The following is an 18,318-nucleotide window of genomic DNA, read 5'->3' as shown; positions in this document are numbered from 1 at the left end:
AAAAAACCACTGTAAAACAAAAGATTTATTGATAAATGTCATCTTATATTAATTACTTACAATATGACATCATTATTTCCAAAATCACATAAAATAAACTGTCTGTTATACAAGTTAAAAAGCATGTGTTCAGTATTACAAAAAGCAATATCACAAAAACAAAAAATGTACAGTAACGCAACAAAGATGAGGTACATGTAAAAAAAAATTTAATTTTATCTCTGACTAACATCTCTTGGACGATAAACAATACCTCTACTTTTCATTTCGCGAACAACACTATTTGGCAGTCTTCCAGCAACAGATATGGCATAAACACCTTTACAAAATCGATCTGAAAAATTAATCAAAATATTATGATTATACATATAGAAATAATAAAAAAGATCAAAACACTAATAGGAATTAAACACCTAAATTACAATTTAATAAACCAATAATAATACGAGGTATGTTTTTTTAGTACCGTTTAGATATATGTCCGTTGCAGCATGACTGTTGCCGTTTAGCACATGTGCATTGAGTAACTACACCTATTAGCTTGCTATAGATGACATTACATTTTTGTTAATCTTTGTTTATAGTTCCCTATTCTGTTTAAAATGCCTATGACTATAGACAGTGCCTCAGATTATGAAATACGTGGTGTAAATACAAGAGGTATGAAAGCAGCTGAAATTCATCAACAGATTAGTGAAGTGTAAAGAGATAACACTATGTCTGATAGAATAGTGAGAAAATGGGTTAGGGCATTTAAATACAGCCATACACAATGTAATACAGAGTAGGCAAACATCAGGTATCATTACTGATGACCTGATGCAGAGTTAATGGAAAAGTCCATGAAGATAGTCTATTTACAATTTCATAACTGTAATGAATTTCCTTTATTTTCACGAAGTGCTCTCTATGAAATTGTATCAGCACACTTAAATTATTGGAAGTTGTGCTCATGATGGGTACCAAAAATTCTGATGAGTTGCACAAAAATAATCGTTTAACCAGTGTTTTAAGCTTTCTCATGTGAAACAGCAATGACAGCGATCAGTTTTTACACCAACTATTACTGGTGAAAAGACATTGATGTCTCATATGACACCGGAATCAAAACAACAATTCTTGGAGTAGAGACATTCAACATCTCCCAAGAAAGTGAAGTTCAAGCAAACAATGTCAGCTCGGAAAATCATTTTTTTTTTGTCTTAAGTCATTTAACTGGTTTGATGCAGCTCTCCAAGATTCCCTATCTAGTGCTAGTCGTTTCATTTCAGTATACCCTCTACATCCTACATCCCTAATAATTTGTTTTACATATTCCAAACGTGGCCTGCCTACACAATTTTTTCCTTCTACCTGTCCTTCCAATATTAAAGCGACTATTCCAGGATGCCTTAGTATGTGACCTATAAGTCTGTCTCTTCTTTTAACTATATTTTTCCAAATGCTTCTTTCTTCATCTATTTGCCGCAATACCTCTTCGTTTGTCACTTTATCCACCCATCTGATTTTTAACATTCTCCTATAGCACCACATTTCAAAAGCCTTTAATCTTTTCTTCTCAGATACTCCGATTGTCCAAGTTTCACTTCCATATAAAGCGACACTCCAAACGTACACTTTCAAAAATCTTTTCCTGATATTAAAATTAATTTTTGATGTAAACAAATTATATTTCTTACTGAAGGCTCGTTTAGCTTGTGCTATTCGGCATTTTATATCGCTCCTGCTTCGTCCATCTTTAGTTATTCTACTTCCCAAATAACAAAATTCTTCTACCTCCATAATCTTTTCTCCTCCTATTTTCACATTCAGTGGTCCATCTTTGTTATTTCTACTACATTTCATTACTTTTGTTTTGTTCTTGTTTATTTTCATGCGATAGTTCTTGCGTAGGACTTCATCTATGCCGTTCATTGTTTCTTCTAAATCCTTTTTACTCTCGGCTAGAATTACTATATCATCAGCAAATCGTAGCATCTTTATCTTTTAACCTTGTACTTTTACTCCGAATCCAAATTGTTCATTAACATCATTAAGTGCTAGTTCCATGTAAAGATTAAAAAGTAACAGAGATAGGGAACATCCTTGTCGGACTCCCTTTCTTATTACGGCTTCTTTCTTATGTTCTTCAATTGTTACTGTAGCTGTTTGGTTCCTGTACATGTTAGCAATTGTTCTTCTATCTCTGTATTTGAACCCTAATTTTTTTAAAATGCTGAACATTTTATTCCAGTCTACGTTATCGAATGCCTTTTCTAGGTCTATAAACGCCAGGTATGTTGGTTTGTTTTTCTTTAATCTTCCTTCTACTATTAATCTGAGGCCTAAAATTGCTTCCTTGTCCCTATACTTTTCCTGAAACCAAATTGGTCTTCTCCTAACACTTCTTCCACTCTCCTCTCAATTCTTCTGTATAGAATTCTAGTTAAGATTTTTGATGCATGACTAGTTAAACTAATTGTTCTGTATTCTTCACATTTATCCGCCCCTGCTTTCTTTGGTATCATGACTATATTACGTTTTTTGACGTCTTGACGGAAATTCCCCTTTTTCATAAATATTACACACCAGTTTGTATAATCTATCAATCGCTTCCTCACCCGCACTGCGCAGTAATTCTACAGGTATTCAGTCTATTCCAGGAGCCTTTCTGCCATTTAAATCTTTTAATGCTCTCTTAAATTCAGATCTCAAGTATTGTTTCTCCCATTTCATCCTCCTCAACTTCCTCTATAACACCATTTTCTAATTCATTTCCTCCGTATAACTGTTCAATATATTCCACCCATCTATCGACTTTACCTTTCGTATTATATATTGGTGTACCATCTTTGTTTAATACATTATTAGATTTTAATTTATGTACCCCGAAATTTTCCTTAACTTTCCTGTATGCTCCGTCTATTTTACCAATGTTCATTTCTCTTTCCACTTCTGAACACTTTTCTTTAATCCACTCTTCTTTCGCCAGTTTGCACTTCCTGTTTATAGCATTTCATAATTGCCGATAGTTCCTTTTACTTTCTTCATCACTAGCATTCTTATATTTTCTACGTTCATCCATCAGCTGCAATATATCGTCTGAAACCCAAGGTTTTCTACCGGTTCTCTTTATTTCGCCTAAGTTCGTTTCTGCTGATTTAATAATTTCCTTTTTAACATTCTCCCATTCTTCTTGTACATTTTCTACCTTATCTTTTTTACTCAGACCTCTTGCGATGTCCTCCTCAAAAATCATCTTTACCTCCTCTTCCTCAAGCTTCTCTAAATTCCACCGATTCATCTGACACCTTTTCTTCAGGTTTTTAAATCCCAATTTACAAATCATTATCACCAAATTATGGTCGCTATCAATGTCTGCTCCAGGGTAAGTTTTGCAGTCAACGAGTTGATTCCTAAATCTTTGCTTAACCATGATATAATCTATCTGATACCTTGCAATATTGCCTGGCTTTTTCCAAGTGTATATTCTTCTATTATGATTTTTAAATTGGGTGTTGGCAATTACTAAATTATACTTTGTGCAAAACTCTATAAGTATGTCCCCTCTTTCATTCCTTTTGCCCAGCCCGTATTCACCTACTATATTTCCTTCCTTGCCCTTTCCAATGCCTTGCATTCCAATCTCCAACTATTACTAAATTTTCATCTCCTTTTACGTGTTTAATTGCTTCATCAATCTCTTCGTATACACACTCTACCTCATCATCATCATGGGCGCTTGTAGGCATATAGACGTTAACAATCGTTGTCGGTTTAGGTTTTGATTTTATCCTTATTACAATGATTCTATTGCTATGCGTTTTTAAATATTCTACTCTCTTCCCTATCTTCTTGTTCATTATGAAACCTACTCCTGCCTGCCCATTATTTGAAGCTGTGTTTATTATTCTAAAATCACCTGACCAAAAGTCGCCTTCCTCTTCCCACCGAATCTCACTAATTCCTACTACATCCACATTTATCCTATCCATTTCTCTTTTTAAATTTTTCAGCTTACCAACCTTTTTTAAACTTCTAACATTCCACGCTCCGACTCGTAGAATGTTATTTTTTAATTTTCTGGTGACACCCTCCTTAGTAGTCCACACCCTGAGATCCGAACGGGGGACTAGTTTACCTCCGGAATATTTTACCAAGGAAGGCGCCTCCATCATTGCTATATGAAAATGCAGAGAGCCACATTTTCTTGGAAAAAAAGCAGCTGTAGTTTTCCATTGCTTTCAGCTGCGCAGTACTCAGAGGACTGAGTGATGTTGAAATGGCCATTTAAGTCATCATGACTCACGCCCCTAACAACTACTCAAAGAGCTGCTGCCCTCTTTCAGGAATCATTCCTTAGTCTGGCTCTCAACAGATACCTCTCCGATATGGTTGCACCTTCGGTCCAGCTACTCTGTATCACTGAGTACTCAAGCCCCCCACCAACGGCAAGGTCTCATGGTTCATAGAGGAGGCGGAAAATCATATGCACTGTGTTTTGGGAAAGACAGGGGCCAATGCTTGATTTTTTGCCTTGGGGTGAAACAATAAATGCAGTTATATAGTGAGACCTTGATTAAACTGCTTCGCATAATAAAAAACGGAAGGCATGGCATGTTCTGTATGGAAATCATGCTGCTTCACAATGTTTGCCCACATACAGCTCATTGAACCCATGATCTCATCGTGTCATTTGACTGGAAAGAAATTGATCACCCACCTTATAGTCCTGACCTGGAGTCCAGTGACTACCACTTGTTCTTGAATTTAAAGTAGCACCTCAACAATCAGCACCATGTCAACACCAATGATGGCAAAGCAGCTGTTCAGCAATGGTTATCTTCTCAAGTAACAGATTTCTATGAAACTGGAATGCCGAAACTAATCACATGAAACGACAAGTCCCTTAATGTATATGGAAATTATATAGAATTACAGATTAAGAATCAGGCTTTCAGGTGAATATAATCTTTTTTTAAAAAAGACTGCTAATTTTTTATATCAAAATGGTACTTACTTAAAAACATGCCTCGTAATAATAAATGCTTCCCATGCCTCCCCAGATTAAGAAGGCATGGGAGATTGTAGAAGTTAGAGAAAGGATACATGTGTCAATAGTTAAAATGAAGGAATGGAAAAGATATTATGAGGATATGCTGAAAGAGAACTGTGAGGTGTTTTCTGGTATTGGGTATAGAAAACAGGAGGTGGAGAGCGGCATAACAAAAGAAGAAATTTATAAGGCACTAAGATAAGCAAAAAATGGGAAGTTAGTTATTTTTAATGGATGACTTATTGAGGGGCAGGAAATGCCAAAGGAATGGAAACTGGCATATATTTACTTCAATTTATAAGAAAGGAGCTAGGTCAAACAGTAGGAACTATAAAGGGATAAGTGTCACGTCGTCTACTGGGAGGTTGTATGAATGCATTGTTAAAATGAGAACAGAGAGGGAAATAGCAATTGGAGAGGAGCAGACTGGTTTTACAGCAGAAGGTCATGTGTGGATAACAACTTTACAACTTTTCAGTAAAAAGATAGTAAGAAATTTGGAGACCCACATGGTTTTCATAGTCATAGAAAAAAGCTTATGACACCGTGCCAGTGAAGAAATTGTTCAAGATGTTAGTAATTGTGGTCTTCATCTGGCATACGTAAGAGCAGATGAAGGCCACAATTACTTAAATCGAGTAAGTGATGATAAGGTAGGAAGACATCTATCAAAGTTTTTAAAGTTAAGAGTTTACGTCAAGGCTGGTGCCTTTTTCAAGTCTGTTTAGCTTTACTTGGATAAAATATTGGAAGAATGGCAGAAAAACAGAACAAGGATGGGAGTGGAGGTGGATGGATATATATATATTCACACACACATTTTTGTTTGCAGATGATAAGGTTATCATAGCATCAGATCAGATTGACATTAGCTATATGATACAATTGATAGAAACCTTTTAAGTGGAGTTTGAAGATAAATTTTTGTAAGACAAAGTATCAAGTGGCTGGTGCAAAATGAATGACTTGACTATATAGATAGGAATATCATTGAGGCTATTTCCTTTGAAGGAAATAGTGGAAAAGATATAAACCATCATATAGTTTTGGTGCTATACAAAGTGCAATGCAATTCTTTGTGGTGGTCTGAAGGGATAGGAAAGTAACTAAGTGCAGGTTGTACAAAAGTGTTATTGAGATCATTTTATTGTATGGATTAGAAGCTTGGGGAATTAGAAAAAGAGATGAGGGAAGGTTTCTGGCTGTGGAAATGGATGTGCTGTGCAGGAGTTGTGGAGTTTCTAAAATGCGGTGCATGAGGAATAAGATCAGAAGAACTGGGGCAGCTGGAACAGTGACTGATGTTTTGAGGAACTGAGGAAAGAAGAATATGGTATGGGCATGTTCGGAGAATGGAAAAGTATAGATGGCCTAGCAGGCCATGTTGGAATGGATTCCAGGAGAGATGAGGAAATGTGGACGACCTCCAAGGCAATGGACGTCTGGAGAGATGAAAGCAGAGAGAAGGAATTTGGAGGAGGAAAGTTGGTGGGATACAAGAGTTTGGTGGTTGGGATGTGAAAAATGGCCTTTATAACAGTAAACACTCGCCTAGAACAAAAATTTCATACAGATTCAGGTATGGCAATCTGCATCTCTAAAAATCTATAGATTTTTCTTGTAATATCTTAGGAATTAGCATCCTGGAAACTAAAAGGTGTAAGATAAAAGCCATGTTCAACAAACCAGTTCCCTCACTTCTTTAAAGCTAAAACCCTAATTTTGCTGTTGACATTTATTATTATCAAGCCACACAAATCATTTAACAAGTAGTTATAGGATTACAAAATTAGCGTAAAAAGAAAGGCCTTTTAAGACTGAGACGTATAGAATGGATCTATTCCTTTTCTTAAACCTAGGTACATATCAAGATTAGTTTATTACAAAGTAAAGTACGTTAGAATTTCATTCTTTTCTTTAAAACTAAAAATAGTTGTAATTTTTTTTGGGTAAAATTATCTGAATGTCAAGGGTAAGAAATAACATTGTAAAAACAAAATAAAATACATAGATAACAGGAAAAAAAATTAGGTTCTATAGAAAATAAGGTATCAGTGAACATACCTATTACATGCAGGAATATCAATCTCAGTGGCACACCTATCACAAATTTTTAACAAAAATAGTCAATTTAAAAAAAAATTATTAACATAATGTGAATAACATCACATCATAAAATAATCATAACAGAAAAATTATTAGAATATTAAAAATCTGGTCTGAAAAGAACCGCAACCTGTAAATTAGGCAACCTAATAAGAGAAACAAATAACTATTAGAATAAGAAACATTCCACGTCAGGTTGCTTGAAAAGGTGGGAAACAAAGTAATTTCAAGAAATACTTCCATTTTATTTACCAAACCAATCACTTCATAGAGAAAACTGAACTGGTTTTCCATGTTATTCTTTACAGAATCACTTGGTTCTCTGAAGTACAGGTCAGTTGGTAACTTCACTGTTAAAAATCAGCAGCTCTCAAGTATAAATGGAAAAGAGCGAATAGATAGATGGCTTGAAATTTTAGTTAGTTTAGTTGAGAGCCATTCTCATGTTTGGCTAACCTTCTATCTAAGTTATCAAGCAGTCCTTCAAACAAGATATTTTCCAATCTTTATTTACATGTTAAAACTCTCTTTAAAGTCTGGATACAAACAAAATCTAAATAGTTATAAAACAATTACTTTTACTGATATTATTTAAAATGCTTGAAAAGTTATTTTATAATGAAAATTCTGATTCAAATTTCATGTGAACAATGTGAACTCTTTTGTTAGTATGGATTTACAGAAGTCTAAATGGTTAGTGACTTTTAATTAAAGAAATTTTGCATCTTATAGAATACTGTTATAGTTTTCTATGATCTAAGCAAATCTCATATAATTTACCATCCCTGACATACTTTGGTAAAGTGAACTACAAGGTACCAACTCTGTTAATCTAATCTAAGGAGCAGAAAACAATTTCAAAAATTTCTTACAATATTTTTCATTACTACCAAAGTACAATTTGATGTCCCCATAATCCATCTTGAGCCCAGTGGTTTTTCTTATTATAATAAATGGTCTGCACAGCAATATAAAGAATTATTTTATTTCATTTGTTGATAATACTAAAATTGTCATGTCTAAGGATTTTAATGTTAATAGGAAAAATGATAGATGCACTTCAAGGCTATGAAAGAATGGTTTTTAATAAAAACCATTCAATTTTTTTATTAAAATCATGCACAATCTCTACAGTATTTAAAAAACCATAATAAAACTAAACTGTACATTTTAGAAAATAAAATTCTAACCACATAATGTTTAGTTACTATGTGATTACTTATGTTATTACATTACTCAAGTTATTATGCATTACTTACAGTCCTGCTGAGGAAGCTAATTTATTGACCTGTATAAAACAAGACTGAAAAAGTTTTTCCAAACTGAATTATTGTTGCATAGTAATATTTTTACCCATTTTCTGGATTTTTATCTACCAAGAAAACTTATATCAAGAAATTTTTTGAATTAAAATCACAATCCATTCATAGTGTTTTTTGTAGCTCTCAATAAATCTAGAATTTATATTAATTGATTGAATTAATTGATGATTAATTTTTATCACATCACTTTTTCCATTTTGCAGAGATTTCTTCACGTAAAAAACTACAGTAATGCATGTTTAACAACCACTTAAGTAAAAATGAGTTTTCTACACTTTACAGTTTTCAAACGTTTTCTATTTGAAATCTGTTTGTACATAATGAAAGATTTTTTTGGAACTACATTTAAACAAAAATTATAAATTTCTGAATAATTTTAATTTATTACTTGCCTAACAAATGATATGTTCAAATTTTAGTAGTAAAAAGCAATTCCTGCAAATTAATTTATTTTAATAACTACACTGGAATAGTTCATTTTACTTCAATGAATGAGATATAGTAAATCACTGTAGTATACATCATATACAACATATATCACTACAGTTTTAAATTTTTAAGTTCATTTTTGATTATTTTTTTTTATAAAAATATACCTTGATGAAGTGATGAGATCTCTGCAGACTAAATTAACTAAACTAACAAAAAAGCATAGTGATAAAAATTAATTTTAATAGATTATATTGCACTGCTATGATGCAATTTGTTAAGTTGATATATCACCAATTGAAGTAAAATTACACATGTAAAACAAATTCAAAACAATTCATTTGTACCTAAGTCAGGCATCATATTACATACAACTTAAAATACAATCTTATTCAAAAATTATCTTTAACTACTACTTACTTATTCTTTGCCATTTACAAACCCAACTGTCTTCTGGACTCATAACTGATATCATTCTACACAGAGGAAAAACTTAGTAATTAATTACTATACTTAAACATAAAAATTTAGATATTAAAAGAACAAAAAAATTTCCAAGTGCAATAAATAACGTATGATACTATCAAATAATTTATTGTATTAGTGAAACAAAAAAATATGCAAGAATGGAAGATTAAAAATCAGCCTAGTGAAGAAATAAAGAAAATAGAAAAAAATAAGTTATGCATAGAAGGAATTGCACAATGAAGAGAATTCTGGAAACTGTTTGTGAAACAAAAAGACTGTCAAAGAATTACAAGTAGCTGAGGTTACAACAAAAATATTGAGGGGTGTACAAATTATTAATTAACAGTAATTGTGTAAGCTTTAGAGGAAAAGATGTAAAACATCATTCATATTTTACTCCTTATATTATATTGTCTACAGATAACAGGATGTAATATACAGTAAAACTCGGTTATAATGATTCAAGAGGCTGATAAAATATGCTCATTAAAGCCAATTGCTCGGTACTACCAAGGTGCCACCTCATAACCGTAAATTTTTACACCGTCATTATCTATCATAATACAAAAATATATTTATACCTAAGAAGAACTATTTTAAAATAAAATATCAGTGTGTTTTATATTACAGACTAACAAATAAAATTTAGATGTAATACAATTTTTAGCCACTAATACGTTTTGCTTTTAACCAAAACTGTGTGTTGAATGAATTAGCAAAAAATTAGTCTTCATCAGTTGGAATTTCTGTAGTATGTATGTCATCGGCTGTTGCAGTCATCTATGGAGTATTCTTGAAATGCTGATTTTTTTTGTCAAGTTAAAGAGTTTTAATCCCATCTGAAAGTAGTATATCGTCTTCATCATGATAATCTTCCGTCGAAATATGGCATGGAATGAGACTGGATTTTTTAAAACTGTTTCAAATTGTAGCACACCAAGCTTGCTTCATAAATCTGGTAGCATCTACAACCGTCATTTGGAATTCTTTTTTTTCATCCATGTTCTCAATTTTTAAAGACTGCTTGTAATGAACTTTAAAACTGCAAATAACCCCCTGATCCATCGGACAACCCTTTCATACTTGAATAAAACATCATGGTGAGAAATTATCTGGAATTTTTAAACAATGAATTTCTTACAGTGCTTGAAAATTTCTCATTGGTGAAATGAATTGAAATGTACTATCAACTTGATGGAGCACCCACACATTTCATGAATGAAGTAAAACAATTCTCAGATGAAAAATTTACTGGTAAATGGATTGGACATAGAGGACTGATAAATTGGTCACCTAGATCACCAGACCTTACTCTCTTAGATTAGTGGTTTATTGAGATGAATGAAATGTGTAGGGTACAAGCAAAACACAAGTGATGAACTGATCACTTGTATTCCAAATGCTGCTGCCCTCCATCAAGGAATGTAAAGATATCATTAGGTTGGCGACAGAAAATGTAAGGAAATAAGTTGAAGTGCATCGATGTAAATGGTGGAATTTTCGAGCAGTTACTGTTAACTAATACAGTATAAACCACAATGAGTACTTTTTTTAAAAGTATTTTAATTTTTTCTAAGGTCTAAATTTACTTTACTAAAAATAGTTGCTTTTACTTTTACAGATTCATAACATTTCTCTGTTAATTTTGTTTTGTTTTTAACAATGCTGATTTTTTTTTGTTTTTAAAAACCATTACTACACCAATTTTCTCAGAATTACATTCTCTACAAGTTTTGATAAAAAATTTACATATCTGTTAGTAATTTAACAAAGTTATTGTACTTTAAACCTATAAAAAAAATGTGCTTTTCATCACTGAATTTTTCTGTTTTACATTGGATGTAATGAAAACTACAGGAGATACAGTTCTGGGATCTGTTTTATTCAATTTTTCATGTCAAAAAATGGAAACCATCAAGTTTATCCCTTATATAACACCTTAAAAATTTCATTAAGTCATCATTTCACTGGGGGAACTAAAATTCAATGAAATTTTTCACATGCTGTAACCCAATAACAAAACATTTTCAAACATATGTTTGAATGAACTGTTTTCCTTATTTCAAGCTCTAGAACCAGTTCCCAAATTATTTCCCTTTCCTCCTGAATCACCTTGTGTATGTGTATGTGTATACACACAATCTAAACATTCATAGACAAGTGAAGGTAGCGTAGCGTTGCAGTACTGCATTCAATGGGAGGTTTAAGACAGGATAAGAGACAAAGAATAAGAAGAAGTGTTACAGAAAATCACAATTTTATAAATCTGGAAGTTGTATTTACTGTAGTTTTGCAAAAAGAAACTAGTACAAGGATAAAGATGGCAAATAAATTTTTCAAGCTTAACATTATGCTACAGGTTAAGGATGTACGTCAAGACTATAAAAATTATTGTATAACATACTGCAATATGATCTTGACAATGTGGGTAAAAATATGACAGAGTGGACAGCAGAAGTGAACCGAGTACATTTAACAAGATAAGAAAAAAAATGAGGTTGTAAAAAATTAATAGGTCGGTATGGAAGTGATTGAAAGAGCAATCTGAAATCATACCATTAAGAAACTACGAAACTACGAAACTACGAAACTACGATTAAGGGATACGAAGATAAATACATGGGTGTTTAAAAAATTGGTAAGAGATCAAGATGACAGAAAAAGAAGGATAAAAGGTAAGATCAGAACTAGAAAAAAGGTGTGACCCAGAAATGGAATTTGACCTGACAAGATAACAAAGATGAAAAAAGTAATGGTGGACAACTTGACATGATAAAATTTGAAAGGATAAATCTTAAATTAATACTTTTTTAGATTAACCCTCAACACAATATTAAATTAATTACTTATTCATTAAGTATACTATTTACAATTGTTAAATTAAATTAGAACTTCTATTTGGGTACAAAACTCAACTGCCAGATTGTTCTGTTTCTGTTGCAACTGACCTCAGCCCAGCTGAATGAAAATTAGACTCATTTTCATCAAAAATATCTAGATTCACTGATATCTTTAAGAGTTGGAAGCAACTCTGAGTCACAACAGACCAATCAACTCCAGTTTCATCATCACTGTCAATCTCACACTGAGATACTGACAGTGATTGATAGAGTGAGATCATATCTAATGTGACATCATATCTTTTTTATCATATGGTATTTTTTACCATATGATAAAAAAATTTAATTGAAAAAGCCTAAATTTAAATAATTAAAATTTAAAGAATTTTGGGATAAATATATACTGAATTAGAAAAAATCTTAATACACTTTATAAGCACTCACTCACATCAGTGAAAAATATTTTTATCCAAAAAAAAAATCACCAATTTATATGATTTGAATGAATAACAATGCATACAAATCAGTTGACTGCGTAAATTAACAACTGGGTCAGTATGATCACACTCATTATTCTAAAAATTATTATGAGACTCTTTAATTCAAAAATACAGTTCTAACACATGACAATAAACAGAAAAAAGTGACAACAATAATACTTGCCCATCAAAGTTAGAACTTGTGCAATCATAGACATTATCTCTGTTATTTTTCATTCTAAGAAATTCATCACAATTTTCACATCCTTCAAATTCAAACTGATCAAAAGTCTGAAAAAAATAAAATAATTGAAAAGTAACATACAAGAGATGATCCTTCCAGAGACAACTCAATGAGTTAGATAATTATAACAGCAGTAACATGACCATTATAAAAAAGAAATCAATTTTTTATGATTCAACAGCTAATGTATATTTTGGCTAGTTTAAAAAAACAAACAAATAAATAAATATGTATATATATATATATATATATATATACATATAGGGATAATCGTTATTTAAGTATTTACGTATTTAAGTAATTTTGTGTGTGTATATATATATATATATATACACACACAAAATAAATTTACTTGATCTACTGACCATTTAAATAATTTGAATATAACTTAAAGATTCATCAAGACCAAATATTCACCATTGATACACCTATATATGTTATTTTACTACCCAATCATCATGATTGATACATGCATATATATATATATACATAAAGTTACCACACAGGCTACAGAATTCAATAATGATTGTTACCTTATGCTTGTTATTATACAAAAGCACTTTCGAGGGTTTCCCTCATATCATCAGTTAATAAAACATATTCTCTTTTAAAAATCACACATTAAAAATTTAAAACTTAAAATTGTAAACATACAAAAATATGTAGTCATACAAGTTAAAAAATGTTTATATGTGGCTAGCCACATATATACAGTATATATACAGTACTGTACTAGTATAGTATGTTTTATTAACTGATGATATGGCAAACCCTCGAAAGCGTTTTATGTAATAACAACAATCATAATGTAAGAAGCATTATTGAATTATGTACTCTTGGTGGTAAACTTTTTATACTTCTGTCTTTGACATAAATACTGTACAGAGGGGAATATGGACAAATACAATAATAAAAAAAGAGTTGATATTTCTAAGTTAATATACATATATATATTTGCCTAGGGAGCCCTCCGCATGTGTGGGGGTTGCCTGGGTGCGATGAGGTTGGGGATACTCTGCTCATGTGTCTGATGGTGGCTACTGGTAAGTGGTGTGACTATTTAAGATTCCTGTCTTGACGGCTGTGTGGGTGTATAACGCATGGGTGTTGTGGATGTTAGTAGCTTGTACTGTTTTCTGCAGGTTCTTGTGTGTTGTTGTTGTCGGTGTATGTATTTGACATTCTGTATGTATTGCTTCCAGTAGTGTTGTTTGGGCGGTATGTGACATTGTTGGATAGTTATGACTGTGTGTGTGGGCGATTCCCCCTTCTTCTGATGAAATGTTTTTATAAGCAGTCCCAGGAAGGGGGAAGCCCGCGGTGGAGGTTTAGTCAGTAGTGCACAGGTATACATACGCCCTTGGTTATAACTGGCGGAACCTGTTAGCGTGCCTGACACTGCTTAGACGCCCATAAATGGGGTTCCTCCACCTCTTTAAAAAAAAAGTTAAAAAAAAATATATATATATACATAAAATGTTAATGATGTTAAATAACAATTTAGATCCAGAGTAACAGTACAAGGTGAAAAGATAAAAGATGCTATGATTTGCTGATGATATAATAACTCCAGCTGAGTAAAAAAGATTTAGAAGAAACAATGAACAGCATGGATGAAGTCCTATGCAAGAACTACCGCATGAAAATAAACAAGAACAAAATGAAAGTAATGAAATATAGTAGAAATAATGAAGATGGACCACTCAATGTAAAAATAGGAAGAGAAAAGATTACGGACGTAGAAAAATTTTGTTATTTAGGAAGTAGAATTACTAAAGATGGACAAAGCAGAAGCGATATAAAATGCTGAATAGCACAGGTGAAACGAGCCTTCAGTCAGAAATATAAATTGTTTACATTAAAAATTATAAGCAGTTATAAATAAGCAATTATAAAGTATATGTTTGGAGCATAGCTTTATGTAGAAGTGAAACTTGGACAATCATATAAACAATTATAAAATGAGAAAGACTTATAGGCCAAATATTAAGACATCCTGGAATAATCGCTTTAACATTTTAGCGACAGATAGAAGGGAATTGTACAGACAGGCAACATTTGTAATATGTAAAACAAACTGTTAGGGATGTAGGATGTAGGGGGTATACCGAAATGAAACGACTAGCACTAGATAGGGAATCTTGGAGAGCTGCATCAAACCAATCAAATGACTGAAGACAATATATATATATATATATATATATATATATATATATATATATATATATATATATATATATATATTGTCTTCTTGTATAATATATATATATATATATATTGTTATATTGTATATATTGAATATATATAATATTGAATATAATATATATAATATATATATATATATATATATATATATATATATATATATATATATATATATATATATATATATATATATATATATATATATATAATATATATATATATATAATATTGAATATATAATTGTATATATTGTATATATTGTTATATTGTATATATTGAAGACAATATATATATATATATATATATATATATAAGACAATATATATATATATATATATTATACAAGAAGACAATATATATATATATATATATATATATATATATATATATAATTTTTTTTGCATTTTTATATTGTAATATGATTAATAAATTCTTTACAAATTATGTAATTTTTAAAATAATAAAATGTGAAAGGATTTTTGTTTTGCAAGCATCAATGATGAAATTTACATGTGTGCATGGAATATTTGTTTTTAATTTTAGAAAGTAATCTGAATTTTTAAGCCTTACCTTTTTTTAACCACTTTAATCAAACAAAAATACTTTCACTTTTCATAACAAATTTGATCTTTGCAACCTACTGAATTAACTTAACCAATGAGGGTTAGGAATTAACATTGTTAAAATTAAAAACACAGTAAAATTCCTTCCACAAATTACTATTAGCACTATTTCACATACACATAACCTAAATTGAATGTGAGTAAACCAACAGCAAGCATTTTATTCCCCTGATAAGTATCTGTTATAACGTCAACAGAATAACACATTAATGTAATAACAATTTTAACATTATTAAAAATCAATTATTTAATCCTAAATTTTATGTAGTACTAGCAGGATATAAAACCAGCCCTACTTGAAATTTTGCTAAATTAGAATGCACTACCTTTCTAAAATTCAATAAATCATGGGCAGATTTATAAATTAAACAGACAAAATCTGGTAACGTCAGGGTCCTGTAAACACACTAAAAATAAAAAAATCTAAAGGTTTGTTTAAATTATGGTTGATGTTTAATAACCAATAAAATACCAAATAAGCCATAAAAATATATCAATATGTATTACCACATTTGTTTTCTAGACTAATCTAATCCAAAGTTTAATTACGAGCAATGTTGAACAAAACATGCAATTTTTTTTAGTTCACGGTATGTCAGATAAAAAAAACAAATGAATTATAACCTCACAATATTTTAAAAGTAAATTTACTTACTTTAATCAAAGAACACACGAGACAAGCTCTAGCAGTTCTGAGATCTTTTGGAATTACATCCATAGACATCTTGAACACTAGTTCGGTAGAATTTTTTTAGCAAATAACACAAACAAGGATACCAAAACGTAAGAAAATAATCAGTTCACTTCGGAAGAGTTAGACGAATAAAATTTAAGACCTCTCATCAACACTTCCTAGCGGCCGATGTATCAAGTTACAGTAATAAAGCGGGAAGAAAACGTTCCCGAACTATAAAAAATTTTATATTGTGTTTATTATATACTAAAACATCTGATAATATTGTTCTTATAAATAAAAACATCCTTAAATGAAAGTAAAGGTAAGTACTCCTCTAATGTTTAGTTTTTGCATTTCTGAAATCAGTGAAAACCAGTAATTTCATCTAGTTACTGGTACCATTTAAACAGGACAAATAGATTAGATACTGTTGAAAACAAAAAGCTGTGCAGGAACTGTAGTTTCCTTTAGAGCCAATAAAAATATGTGTGTATGCCTAAAAACGTGTATTCCATTACAAAATTGAAATGATATCAGGACAAGATAAAAAAATAATTAAGTTGGCCTTTTATTAAAAGATTTGATTTAAATTTTAAAGAAAAAAGTTGAAAATAAATAGAAAATATAATTTATAATTAAAATTGAAAAGTAAAATTTGTTAATATCTTTTTTTAGCAATTTGAAATTTTTTTCTGTACTGAGTAATATGAAAGTAATATTTATGTAAATTTATGAACAATAAATTTCAAATTAATTCAGTTTTAATTCAATTGTAGACTCAGATTAAATTGTACTAATAACACTCATCAACATAATTTTGTTAAATGAGAGTGAATAATTGATTCTTATAATATTTTTCATGCTCATTTCAAATATGAGATCAAAATTCATCTGTCAGACTTAGTTTTTTTCTAACTACCATTCTTATTTTCAGGTAGTATCAGGCATGAACTCCATTAGCATAGCATTTTGTGAACGTATTTTATTATATTATTTATCAACTAAATAACTTTTGTTTATTTCAGTCCCTTAATTGTTGTCACATTGATTTGTTAGACATCAGTCATCATGTTTATTATTTACACATTAATTAAAATGAACAAGAATGTAACACATTCTTACTATTTTCATTTTACTATAAACATACCATCCACTCATTAGTTATTTCTTTCATTATTATATTTACTTATAAACTGTAGACAGAGCAGGCTAGAGAAATATTTTTAATTTTCATTCAAGTGCAAGTACTCAAATATGTAACATTCAGTTTTGTAGCTGGCTTTCATATTTGAGGATGTTTGTTGTTCAGTCACGTGAATGTATATTTATTAAATTAATGTGTTTATAAAGTATCTCTTTTTAAACAATATTAGTTATTGTAATGGATTAACAATGCCTCACACTTGCATTAATCATTCAAAAAATTTCTGTTACATCTGCGGTGAGGTAATGTTGAAGTCTCTGAAAAGAAATATAACTCCACTTATAAAAAGGTTGTATGAACTGTATTTTGGATGTAAATTAGGTGATCAGGAAAAATCTTGGGCTCTTCATATTTACTGTGCTTCTAGTGTAAAATTGTTGACTCCTTGGCTAAATGGATCTCATCACATGCTGATTGCAATTCCAATGGTTTGGAGAGAACTGAAGGATCACACCACAGCCTGTTATTTTTGTGTAATAAAGATATCTGGAATAACAACTAAAACTAGACATACTGTTTAATACTGATATTCCCTCCGCCATGCAGCCAGTGTCACATAGCCAAGAGCTTCCAATTCCAGTACCTCCAGAAACATGGAACTTAGATGAAGACGAAAATGTCGAATCTTGTGCTGACTTATCATGCGATGAAGAAACAGGTATAAACTTTATACAGAACCCATTTAAT

The 18,318-nt window shown here is 30.9% G+C and overlaps 2 protein-coding genes across 2 annotated transcripts in view; one reads left to right on the top strand and one right to left on the bottom strand.

The window, feature by feature from the left end:
- Positions 1 to 10: 10 nt before the first annotated feature.
- spt4 (Transcription elongation factor subunit spt4) lies at positions 11 to 16,584 on the bottom strand. Its single transcript, XM_075362038.1, has 4 exons — positions 16,407 to 16,584; positions 12,864 to 12,970; positions 9,313 to 9,368; positions 11 to 334 (listed from the first exon to the last, which is right to left on the bottom strand). Exons 1-4 carry the CDS (start codon positions 16,473 to 16,475, stop codon positions 216 to 218), a joined length of 351 nt encoding a protein of 116 aa, XP_075218153.1. The 5' UTR covers positions 16,476 to 16,584; the 3' UTR covers positions 11 to 215.
- Positions 16,585 to 17,819: 1,235 nt separating this feature from the next.
- Ir68a (Ionotropic receptor 68a) overlaps positions 17,820 to 18,318 on the top strand; it is a 42,192-nt gene continuing 41,693 nt past the window's right edge. The window contains exon 1 of the mRNA XM_075361798.1: positions 17,820 to 18,059. Within this exon, the coding sequence (XP_075217913.1) occupies positions 17,820 to 18,059 (240 nt within the window). The remainder of the gene's footprint in view (positions 18,060 to 18,318) is intronic.

Source organism: Lycorma delicatula, chromosome 4 (genome assembly GCF_047948215.1).
Source record: "Lycorma delicatula isolate Av1 chromosome 4, ASM4794821v1, whole genome shotgun sequence".
In the NCBI taxonomy this organism is placed as follows: Eukaryota; Metazoa; Arthropoda; class Insecta; order Hemiptera; family Fulgoridae; genus Lycorma; species Lycorma delicatula.
The sequence above is the reverse complement of the archived record's forward strand: the minus strand, read 5'-3'. Positions and strand labels throughout refer to the sequence as shown.

Bases quoted from the DNA above. Each gene is read 5' to 3' on its own strand.
- spt4 (XM_075362038.1), bottom strand. From the start codon at position 16,475: ATGTCTATGGATGTAATTCCAAAAGATCTCAGAACTGCTAGAGCTTGT. The intron at 9,369-12,863 runs GCAAGTATTATT...TCCTCTGTGTAG, and splicing joins ACAAGTTCTAACTTTGATGG to AATGATATCAGTTATGAGTC. The intron at 335-9,312 runs GTAAGTAGTAGT...TTAATTTTTCAG, and splicing joins TTGTAAATGGCAAAGAATAA to ATCGATTTTGTAAAGGTGTT.